Genomic DNA, 19,926 nt, shown 5'->3' on the forward strand with positions numbered 1-19,926 from the left:
TGTTAACAGTACAATCCATGAGCACAGAATGTCTTTCCATTTCTTTGTGTCATCTTTCATTAGTGTTTTATAGTTTTCAGAGTACAGGTCTTTCACCTCCTTGGTTAAGTTTATTCTTAGGTGTTTTATTAGTTTTGGTGTAATTATAAGTGGAATTGTTTTAATTTCTCTTTCTGCTGCTTCATTATTAGTGTATAGAAATGCAACAGATTTCTGTATATTGACTTTTTATCCTATGACTTTACTGAATTCATTTATCAGTTCTAGTATTTTTTTGGGACTCTTTAGGGATTTTTATATATAGTATCGTGTCTTCTGTAAATAGTGAAAGTTTTACCTTTTCCTTGCCAAGTTGGATGCCTTTTCTCTTTCTTGCCTGATGGCTGTGGCTAGGACTTCCAGTATTATGTTGAATAAAGGTGGTGAGGGTGGACAGCTTTATCTTTTACTGACCTTAGGAGAAATGCTTTCAGTTTTTTTCCCATTATGAGGGTTGCTGTTGTTTTTTCATATATGGCCTTTATTATGTTGAGGTATGTTCCCTTTAAACCTACCTTGAGAGTTTTTATCATGAATGGATGTTGTACTATGTCTAATGCTTTTTCTGCATCTATTGAAATTGTCCTATAGTTTTTATCCTTTCTTATTGACGTGATGCATCATGTGTTGATTGTGAATATTGACCCACCCTTGTTACACCCTGGGTATAAATCCTGCTTGATCATGGTGAATGATTTTTTTAAATGCATTGTGTTTGGTTCAGTTTGCTATTATTTTATTGAGGATTTTTGTATCTATGTTTATCCGAGATACTGGCCTGTAGTTCTGTTTTGTGGCTTTATCTAGTTTTGGTATCATAGAATGAATTTAGAAGTTTTTCTTTCTCTTCTGGTTTTTGGAATAGTTGGAGGAGAATAGGTATTAACTCTTTAAATGTTTGGTAGAGTTCACCTATGAAGCCATCTGGTCCTGGACTTTGGTTTGTTGCAAGTTTTTTGATTACTGATTCAATTTCATTGGTGGTAATTGGTCTCTTCAAATTTTCTATTCCTGTTTCAGTTTTGGTAGGTTACATGTTTTTAGAGAGGCATCCATTTCTTTCAGGTTGTCCAATTTGTTGGCATCTAACTTTTCATAGTATTCTAATTGTATTTCTATGGTATTGGCTGTTTGGTTTTGTCTTTTTTGAGGAGTTTGGCTAGAAGGTTATCAATTTTGTTTATATTTTCAAAAAACTAGCTCCTGATTTCTTTGATCTGTTCTATTGTTTTTTTAGTTTCTATATCATTTATTTCTGCTCTGATTTTTATTATTTCTTTCCTTCTGCTGGTTTTGAGTTTTGTTCTTTTTCTAGCTCCTTAGGTATAAGGTTAGATTGAGATTTTTCTTGCTTCTTAAATAGGCCTATATTGCTATAAACCTCCCTTAGAACCACTTTTTCTGCATCCCAAAGATTTTAGATTGTTGTGTGTTGATTTTCATTTGTCCCCATGTAACTTTATATTTCTTCTTTGATTTCTTGCTTTTAGTAGCATGTTATTTAACCTCCATGTCTTTATGGTCTTGCCGGATTTTTTTCTTGTGGTTGATTTCTAGTTTTATAGCATTGTTATGAAACTAGATGAAAAGATGCATGACATTACTTAAGTCTTTTTGAATTTGTTAAGACTTGTTTTGTGCCCTAATATGTGATCTGTTCTGGAGAGTGTTCCATGTGCATCAAGTGAATATTTTTTGATAACTTTGTGTTAACTGGTTCTAATGATTTATACATAGTTTATTTTGATATTTAAAAAGTGAAATGAATGGAATTTCTTTATACCTGAAGGCTACTAAACATTCAGTATGATTTGATTTAGTGGGGCCACGAATATAAATACATGTGGAACATCAAAACTAGTGAAAAATATCTGCAGAGTCTATACTTAAAAAGTAAGTACTTTACCCTCTGCTTATATAACAAGTCCTAGTTCTGTGTGCAACATCAGCAGTATCCTGGAAAGTATCTTTTCCAGGTGGAAAAGACCTGAAACTTACCATTTTGGGAGAATCTGATTTTCCATTAATGGTGCTATAAGAGTTAAGCAAGCAAATGGTAGTTTAAAAAAAAAGATAATACCAGTTTGATTATGTTTATTCACATAGTTGCCATTAAAAGGTTAACTCATTCATAAACACGTTTCTTCTATTGCAATATCCTTTGCCTCTTATCTCTTAACAAATAAATCCCCAACACCTAGCAGAAATGTTAGTTATACTGCAAATGCAGCACATTAACTATTTTTTTAAACCTTTAAAATATGGCTTATGAACAATTTTACAGAGCAGATTGCCTATTACTATGTAACATTAACAGATCTATGGTACCATTTTGGATAGAGTTGGCATTTTTGTCAAGAAGGTATTTTAAACTTCTTAGAGGAATTTTTATGGTGTGGAATTTCACTTCTTCATAAAATGTTATCTTCAGTACATTTTTAAATCAAGCCAGAAACTAGATCCAGCTCTGGGAAAACACTAATTTTCATTGTACACATCATGTAAACACTGCTTTGAACGTCTATGCAGATAAACTTCAAAAAGAAAAACAGATTCTTGTTCTGGATATACATCAAAACCTAGATTACCTTTGTACAGTAACATTTATTTAAAATTTTGACAAGAATATATTAAATGTTGGCAAAAGTAATAGCACTCAATTCGATTATACATCCTAGCTCTCACAGAATTTGAGCCCACTTGTCTCAAGTTCTATCAGGACAGTCTGTTTCATTGATCAACTGAGATCCAGCATCTGACACAGTACATGGCACAAGGTATGTGTTCAATAAATATTTCAATGTTGAACTTTTTAGCAGCAAGTGAAAAAAAACAGATACAACTTTGAATAAATGGCATCAGATTACCAGTTGTCTCATGACACAGCAATAGGTGCTTTTTGTGAAAATTCTAGGATTACTTGTAAGTAGATCAATAATTAGATAATTTCCTCTCAAACTAAAGGAAATCTCATAGTGGAGGGAGGGCAAGAGAAGCCATAACATTTTATCTCCCAAAGCTAATGTGTAAAAACATGGAATATGAGCTAGTGAAAATTACCATGATATTAAAAGCAAGGCAATTCCAACTAATTGTGTTTTGCATATTTATTAAAGAATCCATTTTCTGACAAACCTCATAATACTGGATGAAAATATTTTTAAAAGGTTTTACCAAACTCCTAATAGAATACGTCTAATCAGTTCATTCTTATAGTCTCTGATTCCATGTTAGAGTTTTAAATATGGAAGGAATCTATTAAGACACAAAACCATTTAAAAAAAAAAGTCTCTTCCCTCAAATAGCTATTGGATAATTAATACATTTGCAACAGTATCATGATTTTGTCCAGATATATGTATTTCACCCAGAACTGTCAAAATTAACCTGAAAATCAATTAAATGAAAACATCGATAATTTCAAAAATGATTTGAACTTCTTAAATCAATAGACCATAACAGTATTGTCCTCTGAAATTAGAAAATTCTAAGCACATATAAAAAACACATTTACCTACTTCAGTTAGGTCAATGTCAGGATTTATCAAAAATTCTCCATCAAAATTTTTTAAAAATCTTGATTTTTAGGTACTATAAAAAATATACCCTAATTAAATGATATATGTTGGTCTGACCAATTCCACAAAGTTAGGAAAGAGAAGGGGAAAAAAAATCTTGTACAGTGAAATTTCAAATCTTAAACATTTAATCCTTTATTTGAGCTTACCTCTCTAAATTTAAAAATGTATCAGTACTCTTTGATACCAACTATAAGCAATGTAGAAGTATAAATTCTGATCAGTTTAGTCCATCCATTCTCTAACACAGTGAACATCTTTTTTATCCAAATCCAAAAGAAGAATAATGCAAATCTCACTTCCTTGGTCACCTTTGGAGCTCAGGGCCAACCAGTCTCAACAATAACCAAAATATGTAGCTTTATGATTGGTAGTCTGTTTCTGCAGTGAACATATTTTCCCAGTAATCAAAATCTGTCATCTGAGGAAATTTTTCATTACTCTAGAATCACAGTTCGAAGCTCATCTTCTTTATTGATCATCATCGAGGCAATTGCTCCATCATTAAACTCAAAAGAAGTACCTCCATCCACAACCATGCAGGCATCCCAACAACGAGATCGAACACATACCCTAAGCAGAAAAAACATCTCATTAATATAAAGTTTGCTTAACTTTAAATTATGATTTCTTTAAAACTTTAAAATTATGATTTCTTTAATTTTCATTGAAACTGGCAGATCATTCAGCCTTGATTTTAAAAATCAAGTTGTTCTTTGGTTTGAGAGAGTAACTGTATGTTATCAAAATCTCAAAATTAAGATATTCAGGATAGCTCCATTCACCCAAACATTTTTAAGAGAACAAGTTCAGACTTGATGGAACTCACAGGCTTTTTTCATATGACAAAATGTTGAGTTATTACTATTTTAAGTACTAATATTGAGAATGTAACTATTTTCATGGATAATTTTGACTTAAGAACAAATGAAGAGGCACAAATGAACAGCTCAGTGAACACACCTGTGCAGCTTTCATCACCCAAATGAGGAATCAAATGTTCCCCAGCTCCCCAGAACCTCCCTCACTGCTCTCCTCCAGTCTCTACCCTTGGGCCATCCTTCCCACACATGCTCACTACCCTAATTTCAGTCACCATAGTGGTAATAGCTCTTAAACTTTATATAAATGGAAGAACACATAGGTTTGCTTTGTGTCTAGCTTCTTTTGCTTGACAGTTTGCTTGTGGGGGCACCCAGGTGGCTCAGTCAGTTAAGGGCCAGCTTTGGCTCAGATCATGATCTCATGGTTCATGAGTTCGAGCCCCATGTGGGGCTCTGTGCTGACAGCTCAGAGCCTGTTTCAGATTCTGTGTCTCTCTCTCTCTCTTTCTGCCCTTCCCCTGCTCATACTCTCTCTCTCTCAAAAATAAACAAAAAAGTATGCTTGTGAAATTCATCCATGGTTATTACATATAGTAGTATTGTGTTGTGTTCATTTTCAATGCTATATGAAAACATTTCCGTTGTGTGACAATACCAAAATTTACGTACCTCCTCTATTCATAGACATCTGAGTTTTTACTACTGGAAGTAGTGCTACTACAAATATTCTTAAGCATGTCTTTTGTTGCAGACGTTTGTGTGTATACATTTCTGTTGGATATATACCTAAGAGCAAATTTGCTGGGTCAGTGTGTGTGCTTTATTCAGCTTTGGTAGGTAACTGCCAAACACTATGCCAAACTAGTCCTAAAAATACTGCATGTAAGTTGCAGTTACTCCCACCTTACCAACAACTAGCACCTTAGCTATTCTGGTGGGTGTGTATGGTATCATATTATATAGTTTCAATTTGCATTCCCCACATGAATAATAAGGTCAAGGATGTTTTTCATTCACTTAGCCATTTGGATACCCTCTTCTGTGAAAGGCCTGTCCAGGACTTTGGCAATTTTTCTACTGAGTTGCCTTTTTCTTAATAGAGTTGTAGGAATCTCTACAATATTCTGGATAGAAGTCCATTGTTGCATATCTATCACTCTGTGGCTTGCCTTTTTTTTTTTTTTTTTCCCTTAATGGTGTCTCCATTAAGAAAAGTACTTAATTCTGAATAGTTCAATTTCTCCATCTTTTGTTAATATTGTCCAACTGCCAAAGTCATGAAGCTTATTCTGTTTATATGAGCAAAATTTAAATGTCTTTGTAATTTAACCTAAATTGAGTACATAGATTTGTCGATTAATCAAAATTAACTTTCAAATGAGTGAAAGGAATTTGTTTTTCCTAGAAAAAATAACCATATTTCAAAAAAGAAAATATGCACACTATATAAGTAGCAATTCATAATTAAACTGTTCTTTGCTTGCCATGAGACAAATGACATTTTTTCATAGTTTTGTTTAGAAAATTGGGCAACCTTTATAAAATAAATTATAAGGTTTTTTGATATCTTCCCTTCAAACAAAAATCAAATTCAGTAAATGCGAGGAAGGGGGAGGTCACTTTTAGGAAAAAGCTGAAAGAAATGAGTCCTACTCTAAAAGTTTACGGCTTTACAAGTTAGGTTTTATATGAATATTTGTCCTGCTTTTTTTTTTTATCCAATAGCATATTAAAAAAAAAGTTGCTTTCCAGTTTCTTTTAAAGTGATAATTTGATCTTATTCTGTCTTAATATATGAAAACAACAAATCCATATCACCCAGTTAGATAATTATGCCCCTTCTATTTACTTATAGTTTCTCTAAAATGGCACAAGTTGGGAAAGGAAATATTTCCTCCAGGGTATATATAGCATGATGCCTCACTAGTTCCAAAATCCCTACTTTTCCTACTAGATTAAGTGTGAATGAGTGAATTTCATCATACTGAATACTTTAAAACCAAAACCCGTTTATAATTACAAGAGATGGAAGCATAGTCACAGGCTGGCCTTTGGAAGCTTACTTTGACGTGAAGCAGCGCTGACGACTGCTGGAGAAAACTCTGTTTGCTATTGGTTCTCGAATACTGAAAAGTATTTTTGGTTCTTCTGGACTATAGAGCAGTGATTCGTTATATTCATTTGTTACTATAAAGGAAAAAAAAGTATTAGCACATTCAAAGAAAGACAGTCACTTCTGAGAAGTGCAAAATGAAAAATGGATGCTATGCTGTCCCCAATTTAAATGCAACTATGTTTCAAAGGTCTGTTTGGCAGAAACTTTCTTGGAACTCACAACACATTCCATTAAAAGAACAAAAAACTTTATAAAATGAGGATTAGGTTTCAAGATAAGGCCACCAAAGCCCCTGACACATCAGCTGGAGACATACTGGGGAGTGGGCTACAAAACCAGTAATTAAACAAAAGTAGAGGAACCAACTTGGGGCATTCAAAAACAGAACCTGAGTTGCCATTGTCCCTTGCCAAGTTCCCTTCCAAAACACCATGTCAAAGTGTCCATAAATATTAAGTTAATTCTCTTGATTAAAAATGCAGTCTCAAAAAATTACAGGTAATACGCTTTCTCTAATGAAACTCTCATTACACAAGACATTTTTAGAAATCTTTGGGACCTGCTTTCTAACCAAGAGGCACATGACAGTTGGTAGGCAAAACATAAATTGGTCAAAAACAATTAATTATACAAGGAAATCAGGCTTGAAAGAATGTATAGTTGAACACTACATGAAAACATTATAAGACTGTCAGACAATCCACCTGATTTACCAAAATTTTGTTTAGATTATTTGGCTCCTTGAAAAAAATCTAATTTACTCTCAAAAATTTGCTCCTCTGGGAACACACACACTCAAAATGTGCTAGCTACAGGGCTGTCTGGCTGGGTCCAGTGGGTAGAGTATGTAACTCTTGATTTCAGGATCGTGAGTTCGAGCCCCACTTTGGGCATAGAGATCACTTAAAAAAAAAAAAAGTGCTAGCTCTGAAGGTAGTTCCAGAAATGTAACAGTGACTGCACTACTGGCATTCACCATTGTTTCTGAGGACAGTCAAATCTTCAAAGGAATAACATTCATTCAGTAAAGTGGAAAAATCACTGTATTTTATGTATACCCTTAAATTAATTTACATACCCGATATAAATTTCAGTTGTTTTATATACGTTTTAAGTTAAATTATTTTTTGAAGTTTTTTATTTTGAGAGACAGTGAGCGAGCATGAGCAGGGGAGGGGCAGAGACAAAATCCCAAGCAGGCTCTGCACTCTCAGCACAAGCCCAATGCAAGGCTCGAACTCATAAACTATGAGATAATGACCTGAGCTGAAATCAAGAGTCGGATGTTTAACCCACTGAGCCACCCAGGCACCCCTTTAAGTTAAATTATATAATGAATCAACTACTGTAAATGCCTAATTTAACTCTAACACAGATTTAAAGCTAATGCTAGCTCATAAGCTGTGATCAAAATAATCGTTTTGGTCTCAAATTGAGAGAGGGAGAAAGTCCGTTTTAGACAGTTGAAAGGGACTTCAGAGATTTAGTCCTGTTTTCAAACTATTAAAGGCCAACCATGTCCCCCAGTAAAGTAAGTCTTATGTGGAAATCTAAAATACACACATAAATGAACTGGCACTATTCAAATACTTTATTGTGTATTGCTAAATTATTTAAAAGGCAACCAAAAAGAGTGAGACTATTTTGATAACTCTTAAATTCAAGTGTCTGTGTTTATGGATGCCAGCTGCAGTCTTACATTTGCCAATATCCACTTTGTGTATTTGGTTTTGGTTGTATATGTTGAACACCCTTACATAGATAAGGAGATGCACTATGAACAAGTTTGGATTTTTTAATAATCTTGAAAACTTAGGATACTCTTCAATTAAACAGAGACAACAAGAGAATCTTTAGTTTGACGTCTGTACAAAAATGATTCTGGTACAGGAGAGGGGATTTTAGTGAGTTAATTTCATAAGCAAATCAAAGGAATGTGTTTTTCCAATTTAAGAATTTAAATATTTAGAACAGAAAAACTTGAAGAATAAATTTGAAGAACCCCCTTAGGTATTACCAATCTATCTCTACTTCATCCTTTTATAGTTCAAGAAGTAGAAGAATGGAACCACAGTCTTGCTCATATTTCCAGTGAGTGACTGGTTGGTCTGGGATTAGAGCCCAGGCCTTCAAGTTCCCTGATCAGTAGTAGTCTTTCCCAACAGTGCTGGTTCTCTCAAAGGAACCCTGAAGTAACCGGGCAGGAATAGAAAGGAGAAAATTAAAGAGAAGATTTTAGTGAATGTGAAGATAAGCATTCACAGCTCAGTGAACTCCTTTTCATTCAGAGGATATTAATGGCACACGGAGTTTAGGTAAACATTTCCCATTTGCCAGATCTGTATTTTTCTATATTTTCCTATCCCCCAGAATATGTATGTAGTTAAGAGTTTTGGCACAGAGGTTATATTTCATAGTTCACAAAAATCTAATATAAAGTCCAGCTCTAAGCTTTTTATTGTTTAAATATACGTAAAGGTATTATATCAAGGGCCCGTTTGAGTCAAAAAAGTACAACGCTTTGCTAATTAGACAAGTATACTTCATAATAACATCCTAAAGACTGATACAGAACTTGAATGAAATTGTTAGTAATTATGATCATTAGTCACTGACCTTTCTCTACCAATTCTCTGTTCAATGGAAGACTTAAATTTCCTTGTCGTTTTGCTATTGAAAAAGGAAAGGGTGGAATATCTTGATTAAATAATGTCATAATAGCTAACATACAATAAAATATATACATTATATAGTACATTATAATTGTAACATAAATAGCTATTCTGGTACTCACCAATATTTAAAACATCTTCCACAGCCTGGGTCGCAACCCTGTTAATATTGAATGACCTAGAAAGAAACACCATGTAAGTTCTTTGTTCTCATTCTAAAAACACACTTTAAATTAAAAAGGAATTATCTACTTAATATACAGAGAACTCTTAGAAATTATCAAGAAGAAGCAACCAAAATATGATAGCTACTTCACCCACTTTTAAAAAGTGGGCAAAGTAAACGGTTTATAGGCTTATATGAAAAAGCGTTCAATCTTACTCCTACTTAAGGACACATAAATTAAAAACTGATAATGTATGAAAGGTATATGAAAGACATTCTCATTCATACATGATGGCATTATGGAAGTTGCAGTTGGAAGGCAATTCTTCACTATTAAAATTTTAAATGAACATATTACTCATCCTAATTTATCCTAAAAGATACTTCTATCTATAGTACACAAAAGACATGTACAAGGATATTTACTGAAGCATTGTTTATAATAGCAAAACAACTCATATCTGTAGGAAGCTGGTTAAATATGTTACTATGTAGAGATTAAAAAGCATAAAATAGAACTGTATGTGCTGATAGAAACAAGTTTAAAAAAAACAACAGGCATTATGTAGAATATGTGTTTTATATATATATATATATATATATATATATATATATATATATATATATATATATATATATATATATATATATAGGTTGTGCCTGGAGATTAGTACTAGATATATGAAATGAAAGACTAGCTTTTCATTTTAAACCCTTTTGTACTATAACATTCTTTCATGTTTGTTTATTTATTTTGAGAGAGAAAGAGCATGAGCAGGAGAGGGGCAGACAGAGAAGGAGAGGGAGAATCCCAAGCAGAGTCCAATGTGGGACTTGAACCCACAAACTGCAAGATCATAACCTGAGCAGAAATCAGACACACTTAACCTACCGAGCCACCCAGGTGTCCCTGTACTATAACCTATTTTTAACTTGTAAATATTTCTTTAAATTATAAAATAGAAAAGATGGGAAATCCTTTACCAGTGTGATGCTTTGCTTAAACACTTAAGAACAAATGTTAACACAAACACGAATCACCTAAAAGTAGCTCTGCCCTTGGGTCTACAAAGAAGGTTAAGGAAAGGTTTTTGGGTTTTGGGTTTTTGGGTTTGAGAATTGCTACAGAATTCTCACATGGCCTCAGTAGATAATCTCAATGAACAGCAGCATAATGACCCAAACAACTCTATAAACATAATTCAGTGGCTCTTAACCTTTCTGAGGAGGGGAAGTAATAGATAACTCTTGCATACACTTCCAACCCTATGCCCTTCACGTTTTGAGAAATGTGATAACATTTAGGGCATTCTCTTAAAAATGCAGGTAACAAGTTTTATATTAAAAATTTGGGGTCATTCACACACCAAATCCCTATGCTAAAAAAATCCCAAATCTGGCCCTTGCCTATTCTATTTTTCACCATATTCTATTTTTCACCAGTAAGTGTCCTGACTTTTTTACTGTTCAGCGTGAAGTTCGCAATACATATCTCATCATAATTAGTGTCTGCATAATTACATACACACTGCAAGGCATTTGCGGCACTACCTGGCTCATGGCAAGAACTCAACACCGAATGAAAGTATCAAATGAAAGAGATATGCGTGAATTATATTCTAATTGACATTATTAGAAGATACGGTTTCAGAATTTTATTTTAAATTAAAAGTCACATACAATGAGCCATGTTTATTAGGGTTCCACTGAATTAAATACTGAAGATTTAATTTTTCTTTAAGTTTTTTTTTATTTTGAGAGCGAGCACATGAGCCCGCGAGGAGCAGAGAGGTAGAGAGCAAATCCTAAGCAGGCACCGTGAGGCTTGAAACCACAAACCGTGAGATCATGACTTGAGCCGAATTCGATAGTCAGACACTCAACCAACTGGGCCACCCAGGTGACCCTTGAAGACTTAATTTAAGAGAACAAAAGTCTTCTATGATTTGATCAAATATTCCTAGAATTATGATTTATTAGGGATATCATAAGCCAACCCAAACTAAGTCCTCTGAATTGGGGTTAAGACGAATTTCCTATGGTTGTAACCTGGATCTCAGCCAATTCACTCTCCCTTTAGAAGTGGTTTATATTCTACATCAAAGACAAACTGTATGCTTAAACAGGTATTAGCTAACACATGATGCCTTTATTCTTAGGTCTACAACCTTTACCATTCTAAGAGTTTCCATTTGAAATCAAATAAAACTTCCACTAAAGACAATCAAATTGAAGACAAATTGAATCTCGTCTCTTCTTTAGCTAGTAAAGCTTTCTCTCTTCACTTAAGAACACTTACCCTTAATTAAGTCAGCTAAAACAGAATGTATAAAGGAAGGGAACTGGGAAAAGTCTTTGAAAAAAACACACAGAAATATATGTGATTGCACTCAGTAGTACTTCTCCCAGTGAATGTAGCAAATCGTGTTCCATGCTGGGAAGAGGACTGAGATGACAATGGGACAAATCAGAGACAACCTGCTATGCAACATAACCCCTACATCCTATATCCTGTGGAGGAATTTTGGGAAGTGCAAAATGGGAGAGCTAATCCCCAAACCCTTCGTGTGTGTGTGTGTGTGTGTGTGTGTGTGTACTTACATGCATACATGCATAGTTAGACTATCTTTTCCATCCTTTCTTGCCATAAATCCATGTGACTGAGTTCTAGCTACAGGAATGAGAGTAGATGTCATAGACAACATATCTAAGACTGTCTCATAAGCCTGCCACAGGTGACCCTCCATGCTTTTCTTCCTTCTGTGGCTTCATTTAAATGAGTAGAGTGACTTCAAGAGCTATGTTTAAAAGATGGTTGAGGCAGATGATGCAAAGAGCCTGGATACCTGGAGTCACCACTTTGAGACCCACCTCCCAATTGGGAACACCCACTTGGACTTTATAAGAACAAGAAATAAACTTCTATTGTGTTAAGTCACTGAGTGGGTGTTTATCAGTTATAACAACTATCTTATCCAAAGTCATACATTTCCATATTTTATAGTCAAAGCAAGGAGAGGGTCACATAGGAAAACTTTTATCTCCTAGTATCAAGAATTAAAAGAAGAGTAAAAGTTGGCACAGGAACAGACACTCAGATCAATGGAACATAACAGAATCCAGAAATGGACCCACAAACGTATGGCCAACTCATCTTTGACAAAGCAGGAAAGAATATCCAATGGAATAAAGACAGTCTCTTCAGCAAGTGGTGCTGGGAAAACTGGACAGCGACATGCAGAAGAATGAACCTGGACCACTTTCTTACACCATACACAAAAATAAAATGGATGAAAGACCTCAGTGTAAGACAGGAAGCCATCAAAATCCTCGAGGAGAAAGCAGGCAAAAACCTCTTTGATCTTGCCCACAGCAACTTCTTACTCAACACATCTCCAGAGGCAAGGGAAACAAAGACAAAAATGAACTATCGGGACCTCATCAAAATAAAAAGCTTCTGCACAGTGAAGGAAACAATCAGCAAAACTAAAAGGCAACCGACAGAATGGGAGAAGACATTTGCAAATGACGACCAGATAAAGGGTTAGTATCCAAAATCTATAAAGAACTTATCAAACTCAACACCCAAAAAACACATAATCCAGCGAAGAAACAGGCAAAAGACATGAATAGACACTTCTCCAAGGAAGACATCCAGATGGCCAACCGACAAGTGAAAAAATGCGCAACATCACTCATCATCAGGGAAATACAAATCAAAACCACAATGAGATACCACCTTACACCTGTCAGAATGGCTAACATTAACAACTCAGGCAACAACAGATGTTGGCGAGGATGCAGAGAAAGAGGATCTCTTTTGCATTGTTGGTGGCAATGCAAGCTGGTGTAGCCACTCTGGAAAACAGTATGGAGGTTCCTCAAAAAACTAAAAATAGAACTACCCTATGACCCAGCAATTGCACTACTAGGCATTTATCCATGGGACACAGGTGTGCTGTTTCGAAGGGACACATGCACCCCCATGTTTATAGCAGCACTATCTACAATAGCCAAGGTATAGAAAGAGCCCAAATGGCCATCGATGGATGAATGGATAAAGAAGATGTGGTATATATATACAACAGAGTATTACTCGGCAATCAAAAGGAATGAAATCTTGCCATTTGCAACTACGTGGATGGAACTGGAGGGTATTATGCTAAGTGAAATTAGAGAAGGACAAAAATCATATGACTCCACTCATATGAGGACTTTAAGAGACAAAACAGATGAACATAAGGGAAGGGAAACAAAAAGAATATAAAAACAGGGAGGGGGACAAGACAGAAGAGACTCATAAATATGGAGAACAAACAGGGTTGCTGGAGGGGTTGTGGGAGGGGGAATGGGCTAAATGGGTATGGGGCATTAAGGAATCTACTCCTGAAATCATTGTTTCACTATATGCTAATTTGGATTTAAATTTTAAAAAATAAAAAATAAATTAAAAAAAAAAAAGAAGAGTAAAAGAAATAAGCTATTCTATTCCTTTCTTTCCAGTGATTCCTAAGGTCTACAGAATTTAAAGTCTGTCTCCACCATTTATTAGCCATATGGCTTTGGGAAACTTCTGAGACTTTGCTACTCTATTAACGAAAATAAAATCACGTATTTCCAGGGGCACCTGGGTGGCTCAGTCAGTTAAACGTCATGATCTCATGGTTCATGAGTTTGAGCCCCACATCAGTGCAGAGCCTTCCTGGGATTCCCTCTCTTCCTCTCTCTCTGCCCCTTCCCCTAATCGCACACATGCTCTCTCTCAAAATAAATTAATAAACTTTAAAAAATAATCACCTACTTCCAGAGTATTTTTGAAAATTTAACATATTTAGCTCAAAGAAAGTGCTTAGAAATGGTAGTTCAAGGGGCATCTGGATGGTTCAGTCAGTTAAGCATCTAACTTGGTTTAGGTTCAGGTCATGATCTCATGGTTTTGTGGATTTAAGCCCCGCATCGGGCTCTGCAGTGACAGCATGAAGTCTGCTTGGGATTCTCTGTCTCCCTGTCTCTCTGCCCCTCCCGCACTTGTGCTGTCTCAGTGTCTCTCAAAATAAATAAACTTTAAAAAGGGGGTGGGCACCAGGGTGGCTCAGTTGGTTAAGCATCTGACTTCAGCTCAGGTCATGATTTCATGGTTCGTTGGTTGGAGCCCCACATCAGGCTCTGTATTCTGTGTCTCCCTCTCTCTCTCTGCCCCTCCCCTGCTCACACTCTCTCAAAAATAAATAAACGTTAAAAAAAAATTTTTTAATGGTAGTTTGATACAAGTTATTAATGTATGGAAATGTATAGCTTTCCTCAGTCCTTCTGGCCCCTAGGCTTCTCTTCTCTCCCTCCATTTTCTGAAGAGAAAAAGGACAGAAGATGAATGGGAAAACGCAATCACAGGCAAAGAACAATCAGCAATGGGAGGGAGTAAGGTAGAACATTAGAAGCAAGCAAGCTACATAGGCTGAAGAGAGAAGAGGCTGAGTAATCAAGGTGGCAGGGATAGGATATAGTTAGTGACAGAGTTCTAGACATCAGACTTTATTAAGCAACACAGAAATGAATGAAATTCTAATCTAAGCCACATTTACTCACATCCAGTGGGAACACAGGACTCAACTATAAGGTGTGTGGCAATGGAGGGCAGGACTGCTTTACAAGCAAGCCTAATGGCTCTTATCCTTTATGCTCTTCTTACTACTGAAAGGTTGAAAACAAACTCAAAATCAGGGGCACCTGGGTGGCTAGTCGGTTAAGCATCTGACTTCAGCTCAGGTCATGATCTTGTGGTTTGTGAGTTCGAGCCCCATACTGGGCTCTGCGCTGACAGCTCAGAGCCTGGAACCTGCTTCAGATTCTGTGTGTCTCTCTCTCTCTGCTCTTCCCCCGCTCATGCTCTGTCTCTCTCTCAAAAATCAATTAACATTAAAAAAATTTTTCTAATAAAAAAAATAAAATCACACACACCCCAGTTGAAAAGTCAAAAGCCTATTCACTGCCTTTAGCATAACCACGGTTTCACTAAGATTAGCAAGTTTACCTTAATAATTTTTCGATACAACCTAGTGACACATCTTTGAACCAGCGGCTTCTACAGACAGCTCCCCCTCTGCATTTAAAAGCTGGCAGTCAGGGGCGCCTGGGTGGCTCCATCAGTTAAGCACCCGACTTTGGCTCAGGTCATGATTTCGCGGTTTGTGAGCTGGAGCCCCGCGTCGGACTCTGTGCTGACAGCTCAGAGCCTGGAGCCTGCTTCGGATTCTGTCTCCCTCTCTCTCTCTCTCAATCTGCCCCTAACCCACTCACATTCTGTCTCTGTCTCTCTAAAAAATAAATAAACATTAAAAAGCTGGCAGTCAAAAAAGCACTGGCTTTTTAGTCAAGCACACCCGAGCTTTTTTTTATCCAGGTTCTGACATTAGTTCTGACCTCACCCTAAATTGTTTATCCTTGTGAAGCCTCAATTTCTACTTTATAAAACAGGGATACTACCACTTTCTTGCAGGATTTCTGTAAGAATTATAGTCAATGTATAAAAAGTACCTACCACAGTATATTCAAAGTAACAGGGGCTAAATAACTGATAGCTAGTATTTACTGCATACAACAGAACCTACAGAATCACAGTCCAGAAGATAATCTTATTTTATCTGTTCCATTTCCCCTCATTTTTCAGAAAAGGAAACTTGTACAAGATCACAAAGCTAGTTGGTGATTTTGCCAGGTCTCTCTAACTTCCAGGCCAGTACCCTTTTCAATTATACCACTTTGCCCACGATGGGGGCGCGGGGGGGGGGGGGGGGGGGAGGGGGGGAGGGGGGTGTGTGAGGGGGCAGTGAGAATCCTAGGAGAAGAGGAGCAGGATCTGGGAAACTATTTCTGATTTTCAATCCAGTTTTCACCAAGTAACATATCATATTGAGCAGAAAAGATGTTATGATAAATTAAAGCAATTAACTAATGTTTTCATTTTATGAGGGCTACAAAATAATTTTATAGCATCTTAGATTATTAAATTATTTTTGCAAACTATTGTTAAAGTCATTTTAGACATGTAGTTCTCACTGGCCCCCCTCAGAAAAATGAAAAATTAACCAATATTTTAAAATGATACTTCTCATTTTTCTCCAAAGGTTTATTTGGCTAAGACTAGGATATTTTTAAAAGATGTGAAGTTACTAAGTACTTATGAATGAACTGTGATGTCTGAAAATTACTTCAAAGTATTATGAGACAAAAGAAGACAAAAGGGAAACAAGATTGGGCATGCGTTGATAATTATTGAAACTGATTAATGGGTACACAGATATTGATTATACTATTTTGCCTACTCTTACAGATATTTAAGTTTTTCCACAATAAAAAGTATTAAAAACACCGAAAAAATGGGAAGTAAAATTCCATTTTAAACTATCCAAACTTAAAATCACAGATTAATACTGTGTTTGTTAGCTGCATTTGTAAACATGTAGTCATTTATTTGAAAAAAAAAAAAAATGAGAGAATATGTATTAGGTACTGTGCTATACATGCAAAAATTAAACAAACAAACAAACAAAAAAACCACTAGTCACCATGCCAAATACTTCAAGTTGCTCAAACCAGCTGGGTATTAGGTAATTAGAGAACTAATAATGTGGTAAGTGCTGTCAAAGTGCTATTACAAAAAAGTGCTTGGGATGCACCAAAAGGGGATTCATTATGCTGATGAGAAGAACTAGGTCCTAGTAAAGATTTCCTACAGAGAATGACATTTGAAGACTGGATTTTTCAGCCAGGGTAAGGAAAGTGGAAAATGTTCAGGCATTCAATGCAGGAAGAAGTTGCACTGAGCAAAAACAAAAAGCCCAGAGACAATGTGGCTTGTGCTGAGAATTGCAAGTAGCCTGCAGTGTCCCCGTTGTGCCAATGGGTTAGAGTAAGGCAACAATAGGCTGGTGAAGTTTCTTAGATCATATTTAAAGCGTCTTACACACAGACTAATCTGAACACAGTCAGAAGTCAATGAAGCTTTTACAGCACAGAAAGGAATAGTCAAATTTATCTACATTTTAGAAATATTACTCTGTTGGCAGTATGGACAACAGCCTGAAGAATAAAGGGTGAGGCACAAAGATTATTCACTAAAAAGATGGGCCTGGACCAAACAGCAGTAGAAACTGCAGAAACAGAAGTGTGGCATAGAGCAGTAGACCACACTGCAGTAGAAACTGAAAAAGAGGGGCAAGGACTTCAGAAGCGTGACTGGCAGGATTCAGAGACCAGTACATGTAAAGAGGAGAACAGGGAGACTCAAAAGTAAGAGCCAGGTTTTAAGGAGTGCTGTTTTTTCTCTAGAGCATGAACTCATGGTAACAGTGATATTATTAAGCAATACAGGGATCACAGCAAGAAAAACTAAAGATGGGGGCGCCTGGGTGGCTCACTTAGTTAAGTGTCCGATTCTTGATTTTGGCTCAGGTCATGATCTCACAGTTCCTGAGTTCAAGCCCCACATGGGCTCTGTGCTGACAGTGTGGAGCCTGCTTGGGATTCTCTCTCTCCCTCTCTCTCTGCCCCTCCACTTGCTCTCTCTCTCTCTCTCAAAATAAATAAATAAAACCTTTAAAAAAAACCTGAAGATAATAAATTTAGTTTTGAATGTGTTGATTTGAAGGTCTATTAACATTCTATTTAGTAGGTAATTCTAGAACAGAAGTTTGGGCTCAGGAAACAAGATAGCTACAGATAAAAGTCTGGGAGGCATCCGTGTCTGTGTACCAAGAAGCGAAGCCATTACCCAGAGAGAGGTTATAGGGTAAACAAGATACAGGAGCCCAAGTTATCTCTAGTTAAGCCTTTGACGCACAAACCTCCAGGACATTTGTTGTTGTTACTGTACTTGTTTTCATTTCTTTACTATTATTTAAAATATTTTTCATTTAAAAACAATACAGTCCCCCAAAACATTTTCTTTTTTCTCTTTACAAACCTAGGGCAACAGGCTAAAGAATGACCAAATCCAGGCTATAGCTCTAATCTAAGAAGTCCAGGCAGGACTTCTAGAGCCAACTGATGAGTAAAGCAGAAACTGGGCCAACCAACATAACAACACCAGGCTACCTCTTGCGTTTCAGAGGCCTTAGATACACCGATATGCAGCATCGAGTTAATTACATTACTTAAAATATTTCACAAAAGTCAATAAGTAACATCCCAAGGTACTCACCAGGCCTTTGATCCTGTTCCAGTACACAAATTGAGCCCTGAACTCTTCTGTTTTTCCCATGGACCATCATCAACTGAAATCTCATAGTAGGAAGCCCTAAGAATTGAGAATATAAAACTGGATTTGCTGGATTTATGGCTCACGGTAAATAAGACAAATACCGTTTCTTCAGAACTAATGAACTCTAAGTGGGCCAGCTTGACTCAGACATACCTGACTTAGGCACGCACACCATGATGCTAATACCAATACTGATTAAGTGAAAAAGTAAAAAAAAAAAAAAAAAAAAATCTGTAAAACTGCATCCCTCTCCTATCCATATGTTCCTTTATATCAGTATTTTAACATTTCAAACAAGGGCTCCTTATAAATTTTTACCTATGATTGCTTCTACTGTTTTTATGGACTCTAGCACATACAGATCCTTATTTCAGAATTCAAAAAGAAAATACCATTCTTAAGTGAGTTTCATTCTTGGTAGATAGTTCTTGATATATCCCAATCTGTATCTAATCCTTCAAGTTACCAACAGTTCCTGGTCAACTCGTGTTTTTTAAGTTACATGTTAATGTGCCTTTTGAATTGATAGTAAGCTAAGAGAGATAAAGTTCTAAAGAAAATTCTCAGTCAGTGCTGCATCAGTGGGCAAAACTAGGAATAAAACTAAAACTATAATTTCTAGAGATTTCTATTTCTTACAGTATTTCATAAGTATTAAATCAAATGGGTTTTCTGACACCAGAAAAAATGGCACTATTCCTTAACTGTATGAACATACAAATTTACAATTATTCAAAAAAACTTTTGAAACATGTAAAAGCTTATTTTGTAAACTGTATCTTAAAATAATGGTGTCATTGATCAACACTGGGTTATTTTTGTCCAGCAGATAAAAAAGTTAAACTCTTAATATAGCTTTTCCAATAATGACAATTATTAGGCTTGCAAACACTAACATTCAATGGATAATATTATCTCTTATTTTAACCCTTTCAATTTCTCCTGCCAAATTCAATCTTTAAAGGTTTTACATGGCACAACTCCTTTTCATTTTTTCTCTGAAGTCACCATTCTTCATAAAAGATAGGCTTAATATTCACATTTAATCTATTTCATAGCTTTGTTATGTTTTCCTAGAATGTTGGGAATTTTAGACATATTAGGAGCCTATTACATTCAGACAAGCCAGTCAACTCTACAGGAATGGCTGCTATTATGCCAGAATCACACTGAAACAAAAGATTGATTAGAGTTAAGTGGGGACAGGAGAGAAGCAGAGCTGGAGAGGAAGAAAAGTATAGTCAGGTAAGAGGTGTTGAATCCAAAAACAAT

At 35.9% G+C, this 19,926-nt stretch overlaps 1 protein-coding gene across 3 annotated transcripts in view; it reads right to left on the reverse strand.

Moving 5' to 3' along the window:
* Positions 1-2,118: 2,118 nt before the first annotated feature.
* Positions 2,119-19,926, reverse strand: part of NADK2 (NAD kinase 2, mitochondrial) — a 49,089-nt gene continuing 31,281 nt past the window's right edge. For all 3 annotated transcript variants that reach the window (XM_019438078.2, XM_019438079.2, XM_019438080.2), the window contains 5 exons: positions 18,595-18,690; positions 9,352-9,407; positions 9,174-9,227; positions 6,505-6,628; positions 2,119-4,190 (listed from right to left, as the gene is read on the reverse strand). In XM_019438078.2, coding sequence (XP_019293623.1) covers positions 4,055-4,190; positions 6,505-6,628; positions 9,174-9,227; positions 9,352-9,407; positions 18,595-18,690 — 466 coding nt within the window. In that variant the 3' untranslated portion in view covers positions 2,119-4,054. The remainder of the gene's footprint in view (positions 4,191-6,504; positions 6,629-9,173; positions 9,228-9,351; positions 9,408-18,594; positions 18,691-19,926) is intronic.

This window comes from Panthera pardus, unplaced genomic scaffold, assembly GCF_024362965.1.
Source record: "Panthera pardus isolate Hobbes unplaced genomic scaffold, ASM2436296v1 HiC_scaffold_2, whole genome shotgun sequence".
NCBI classification, from domain to species: domain Eukaryota; kingdom Metazoa; phylum Chordata; class Mammalia; order Carnivora; family Felidae; genus Panthera; species Panthera pardus.